At 43.3% G+C, this 6350-nt stretch overlaps 1 protein-coding gene across 1 annotated transcript in view; it reads right to left on the bottom strand.

Moving 5' to 3' along the window:
* Positions 1-1748: 1748 nt before the first annotated feature.
* Positions 1749-6350, bottom strand: part of LOC116377881 (kinesin heavy chain-like) — a 7655-nt gene continuing 3053 nt past the window's right edge. Inside the window, exons 6-15 of the mRNA XM_031839639.1 lie at positions 6190-6294; positions 5942-6090; positions 5033-5181; positions 4642-4811; positions 4421-4489; positions 4116-4322; positions 3237-3383; positions 2666-2854; positions 2390-2507; positions 1749-2212 (exon numbers count right to left, since the gene is read on the bottom strand). Coding sequence (XP_031695499.1) covers positions 2070-2212; positions 2390-2507; positions 2666-2854; positions 3237-3383; positions 4116-4322; positions 4421-4489; positions 4642-4811; positions 5033-5181; positions 5942-6090; positions 6190-6294 — 1446 coding nt within the window. The 3' untranslated portion in view covers positions 1749-2069. The remainder of the gene's footprint in view (positions 2213-2389; positions 2508-2665; positions 2855-3236; positions 3384-4115; positions 4323-4420; positions 4490-4641; positions 4812-5032; positions 5182-5941; positions 6091-6189; positions 6295-6350) is intronic.

Genomic DNA, 6350 nt, shown 5'->3' with positions numbered 1-6350 from the left:
AAAGCAGGAACACTCCAGTTCTCTAACTCACTTCATTTACATAAAGGAACACTTCAGGCCATGTCCACATTACTCCGTTTTTGCCACGTTTACACTGAGCGGCCACACTACACCGGAGTTTTGCAGCACCCTAAACGGAGGAGTCTGAAAACACTACCGAGATTGGAGGTGTTTGAAAACTCCGGGGTTGCGTTTGAGTTTGAAAACTCCGGGGTTGCGTTTGAGTTTGGACGGTCGGAAACTGATGTGTTTAGAAAAAATTACGCCCACACCCGTGTTCGCTACTGGATTGGTTCTTAGCAACCATGACGTCTCCGTCCCTGATTCGTCACACTCACTATCACGTGACCCGTACCCGGAAGAAAACAAACTCGGCTACCAGTGATTCATTTCAACATGGATAACGAATGGCAAGCCTTGTTGTCTGTACTAGCAGCAATTGTGGAGTTAAATTCGTCATTTTACAATGCTGCTACTGCCTACAGGCGGAGGAGGCGAGCTATTCTTCGAGCGATGAGCGACAATTCCCGAGTCGTTATCAGCCGTACATGGAGCGCCGGTTTTGGGTGAGGCCAGGAAGAACGAGTGCCTGGTGGAATAATTTCATCAATGAAGTTATGATTCCCGAAGAATGGCGAGAAAACTTTCGAATGTCCAGATCGGCATTGATCAACCTTAGCGAAATGTTACGTCCGCATGTGGAGGGAGCAACAACCACGACGAGGGCGCCCGTGGATGTACTTACAAAGGTAGCGTGCAAGTTGTATTACCTGAGTGACGAGGGCAGACTCCGGAAAACCGCTAATGCATTTGGACTATCTCGACAAGTTGTTTCAGTCATCATCCGACAAGTCTGTAGGGCCATCACCGTCTTCCTGGGTCCGGGAAGTGTTCACGACGCGCGTATATTCTAATGAGAAGACAAGCTGCACTAACGTTTTACTTCTTCCGTTTGGTAGCCTTGAGAGACCTTAGTCTGTAAGTATGTCTTTATGAAGCATGAAAAGATGTACGTAGATATATTCTATTTGCTCTTTTAGTATAACATTTGTGTTGTATTAAATGCTAATCGCGGTTAGCATTTCTCCATTGGCGGTAATGTTAAAATTAGCTTAGAAGCTAGCTAGTCAGACATGTTACATGAATATCATGGATTGTTGTTTTGTATTCATGTGTGTATATGGACAGTTTGTAAAGCCATATTTCATATTGTGTTTCCACAGTTTTACAAATAAGAAAGATTCACACTAAAGTCTTGAAACTCTTCTACGGATTCCATGGTCTTTATTTCACGGATCTACTGTTAGCGATCTGCTAAGCTTTCCTGCACGAAGCAGGAGCAGAATAGAGTGAGAGACGTGTGTTAACCACATTGATGGACCATAATCTAGTAAACGTTTACGTGTAAGTGTTGATTTTAAAGTAAATTTGATGTGAGAGAGAGAGAGAGAGATAGACCCGCAGCGTTGTAACTAAGTCTGAAAAATAAAACTTCTGAAACTTTCCACGAACTGTCTGTTTGAGTTTATAGAGGGCTATTTTAGAGGAAGATCTTAAGTATCAAATACAGCCTTTCATTATTAAAGACTACTTTATTACTCTGTCGTATTTTTTTAAACTAAGCAACCAATCCACTTCCTGTTTACACCGTCACGCGCATGCCCAGTGTACGTTAATGGTCACGTACTGTCCGTCTTCGAAGGTTGCCGTGTGGATGCAGATCAATTCGAAAATGATGCTGAAACGCCCATGTGGACAGAGATCGTTTCTATTTGACAAATCTGCTTCCAAATAGAAACGTAGTAGTATGGATGTAGTCTCAGTTCTTTAACTCACTTAATTTACATAAAGAAGGAACACTTCAGTTCTCTAACTCCCCTCATTTACATAAAGAAGGAACACTTCAGTTCTCTAACTCTCCTCATTTACATAAAGCAGGAACACTCCAATTCTTTAACTCACCTCATTTACATAAAGGAACACTTCAGTTCTATAACTCACTTAATTTCCCTCAGAATATGAAGGTCCTGAATGATACAAATGTTCCCTGTGATGTAACATTTGTATCATTATTGTAAATTAGTAGACGTTTGTAGTACTTTTGCTTTGATCAGAAACCCATTGATGATTTCTACCTTCATCTCAACGGCATCCTTCAGTCTGCTCATGTGTTCTTTCTCTTTGTCCATCACCGTCACCTCATGCATTTGATCTGGACACACGCACACGCACACACACACACACACACAGACACACACACAGATAGGAAGCTGTTTTTACAGATTTGAACTCGGTGTTGATTTGTAATAGTGTCTCATCTGTTGAACTGTGTTTGATGTTAACAGACAATAAGAGAGGAGTGTTTCCTGTCATGATGGAGACTTCTGACCTTGAGCGTTGAGTTTGGCGACCTCCTCCATCAGACTGTCCTGACTCTCTTCCAGCTTCCTCTTCTGCTGCTCGACCCTCTGCAGGTCATCTGTCAGAGACACAATCTTCGCCTGGAGCTGCAACAAGCATAAAATGTATGCACTCAGAATAATCGTAATCTTAATATATTATAATCCATTAATTTATCCATTAAATAAGGTGAACCTCTAAATTTCTAAGGTTCCAGAGTGTTTTGATCCAAACTCTGGCTGGAACTTTGAACGTAATCTATTACCTGTGAGACAAGCAGCTGACAGGTGTTGAGCTCCTTCTCATCAGCCTCCATCCTGCAGATGTTCTCCGTCAGGTTGACCTCCAGCTGTTTGCTGCGGTTCACCAGAGATTTGACCTCAGACTTCATTTTGCTAATGTAGAGACGAGCTGTGGTAAACTCGTCCTCCATCACTCCACTTGTCTCTGTCATCTGAAGAGACAGAGAGATACTGATGTGACACACTTCATTCAAAGCTGTGTAATCGTGATGTCCTAAGTAAACCTCACTGCGTCCATTTGGGTTCGGGGGGGAAGAGATGACGAGCGTTTTACAGACCAATCCATTAAATGACAAGATAAGTTAAGTTAAGGCTTGGACGTTTAGAAATCAGGTAAAAACTTGTGAAAAACAGACAACTTTAGCGTGTTAAGTAAGTAACATTGCTATACATGCATATATAGATGATTTATATTTTTACAAAGAAAATGTTGAAGTCCTGCACACTGTTAGTATTCAGGAGTCAACGCCACACAGGCTGACATGTAAAATGAGTATGATATGTGAAACAATAGAGGAAGAGTTGTCGTCTTACAGCTTTTAGGTCGGTGGTACCGAGGACGCTGCCGATGTCACTAAGGTCTCTAAGCAGCAGACTGAGGATGTCTGCTGACCTCTTCTTATGATGAGAACTGACCTCGTTCAGGGTGTCCAGCTCCCTCTGAACCGCCTCCAGACTCACCTGAAACACAGGACCAGAAGAAGAGCTGATCTCTACCAAACATAGATAGCTCAGGGCGCCCAGATAGCTCACTGGTGGAGATGGTGCCTCATGCACAAAGGAGTGGCCCATTGTTCCAGTCTACCTCTGTACTTTAAAAAAAAGGCCTATTTTTTCTTTAAAAAAATCAACTATTCTAACATCCTGCTGTCCTACTATCCTACCCTAACATCTGAACATCCTACTGTCCTACCGTAAAAGAACTTACCACCCTAACCCATCCTACCAATCAACCATTCTAACATCTTGCTGTCCTACCACTGTAACTCCCTAATATCCCAACATCCTAACGTCCTACCGTAAAATAACTTACCACCCTAACCCATCCTACCAATCAACCATTCTAACATCTTGCTGTCCTACCACTATAACTCCCTAACATCCTACCCTAACATCTGAACATCCTAGTGTCCTAACATCCTACCGTAAAAGACTCTACAACCCTAACCCATCCTAATGTCCTACCAATCAACCATTCTAACATCTTGCTGTCCTACATTCTACCCTAACATCTGAACATCCTATCGTCCTACCGTAAAAGACCCTACCACACTAGCCCATCCTACCATCCTACCAATCAACCATTCTAACATCCTGCTGCCCTACTATCCTACCCTAACATCTGAACATCCTGTCGCCCTAACGTTCTACCGTAAAAGACCCTACAACCCTTGCTTCTTCATGTGGACTCACAGTTTTGCGTGCTAGCTCCTCGTTCAGCTGATCGTTGCAGCGGTTCTTGGTCTCCACTTCTTGGCTCTTATGGTCGTAGTTGACGGCGAGCTCCTCCAGCGCCTGCAGCACCTCCTTCACCTCCTCTTTGGCCGAGTCACTATCCATGTGCAGCCGCGACAGCTCCTCCTGCACACGCTCATAGTCCTGACGGCTCGACACCAACAGCTGAATGATTGGATTATGAGGAGGTAGATGTTTACATTGATAGATACAGCACTATGGAGATTTATAGAGCAGAGGTTAAAACGCTCAATGAGACTCACCTCGTCCTGATCAATCAGCTGCTGTTTGAGTTCCTCGGCTGTCTGACTGTGATGGTTAATCTCATCATCCTAAAACATGAGTAGGCTGATTTTTAATCACAGACTTAAACAGAACAAAAGGGTCCAAGATGGTAGTACAGGTAAGACACACCTTGTGGTCCAGCTGATGTTACATTTAAGACGCCCTTTATAATCTAGATGATAGGACAGGTAGGACTCACCTTGTCGTCCAGCTGGTGGTACAGGTCGGTGATGAGCGTCTCGTACTGAGTCTTCTGTTCATCAGACAGAGGGACAGGGGGCGGGGCTAAGCTGTCCATCACTGCTGTCGCTTCACTGCTGCTTTTCTTGTTTCTGCTGCTCAGCTGCTCCTCCACAGGTACAGACTCACCTGGAGAAGTTAGGAGTGCAGAAAAGTACTGTCCAATCAGAGCTAAACAAACCTCCCATCTCCAGGCTCATGACTCTAGTTTTGACCAGGGTGTAAGGTTCAGACCCCCTCATTCATTGCAATGGGACCACTGTTGGAACAAAGTGCTGCTTTGACCAATTAAACTCATGCAAGCTCACATTGGTGGAAGAACTTTGTAACTCAACACTTCTACTGTTTACCTTTCCTCCAGCGTTTCAGCTCGTTCTCTTGTTTTTGTAACATGATGTTCAGACTCCTGTTCTTCTCCTTCTCTTTGTCGTACTTCTTCTTCCACTCTTCAGCTGTCAGCTCCAGGTTCACAGACACTGTGTTCTTTATGGTTTTAGCTCTCAAACACAAAAACAACACAGGAAGGTGTCTTCACTTGTCTGACAGATAACAGGTGGTGGATGGATGTTAAGAGGTGTTGTGAGAGATGATGGAGATGAAGGGTGATTAATAATTGAGTCATCAAGCACTAAGAGAAAAGGTCAAGAAGTTGAAATCTGTACTTCAGTCCAACCTGAGAGATCCTTTAGTCTTTGCTAAACACCCCAATGACAGCTATGCACGATGCTTCCAAAATAAACTGTCAGCCATCCACATATTAACTTGTCCATTACATGTCCCTCCACACTGCAGTGTACATAATGCGTTTCCTGTGCTGTGTGTACTATATTAGAAAGAATACTAGAAACAAAACAAAACATTTGTGAACACAAAAGTACCATTCAGCATACTGGTACTAACCACGACTATCCTGTTGCTGTACGTTACAATGATGACTTCAGGAGAGGACCATGAACTGACTGATTATATCTTTGACATGTAACAAATTCTGCAGATTTCCGTCAAAAAGAAGTAAAGTCATTGCAGTGATGGCAACTTGTTTACAACCAAGATGGAAGTCTGGAAAAAAGTGTGCTTTAAAACTATAAAGTAAACTTGAATCTGTCTTTAAGATATACAGAGCAGAGTAAAGATCAGAGACCAGCATCATTAGGGTTCATCCTGCAGGGAGAACGAATGCCCATAGTTGATAATAAACTGATTGATACCAGCTTTACAATGACACTCCATCTGAACATGTGAGTGATGTGGTCCTGTACCTCTGTCCGAACATGAGGGTGGACTTGGTTTCAGCCTCGTTGTAAACAGAAGGAGAGCAGCAGATGATGATGGTGGTTCGACAGTTTCCTCCCAGAGAGTCCTGCAGGATCCGGGTCATCTTACTGTCTCGGTACGGGACATGAGTTTTCTATCAGCACACGACATGAAGGTTACATGACTGAGGTCTGAAGTTACTTTTACTAAAGGCAAAGTGTTTCAGGTTCCATTAGAACAAGTTAAGACTCACTGTTCCTTCACTCAGAGCAGCGATGACGTTCCCCAGAGCAGAAAGAGACTTGTTGATGTTCTTGGCTTCGTCCAACACGGAACCTTCTGCTCCCGTTTTACTCACCTGAACAAAATTACCATGGTCTTCATCACCAGTATTATCATCAGATATAGGTATAT

This window comes from Anarrhichthys ocellatus, unplaced genomic scaffold (genome assembly GCF_004355925.1).
Source record: "Anarrhichthys ocellatus isolate YVR2014 unplaced genomic scaffold, GSC_Weel_1.0 scaffold1800, whole genome shotgun sequence".
Taxonomy (NCBI): Eukaryota; Metazoa; Chordata; class Actinopteri; order Perciformes; family Anarhichadidae; genus Anarrhichthys; species Anarrhichthys ocellatus.
Note: the sequence above shows the minus strand (reverse complement) of the source record. Positions and strands in the feature narration are given on the sequence as shown.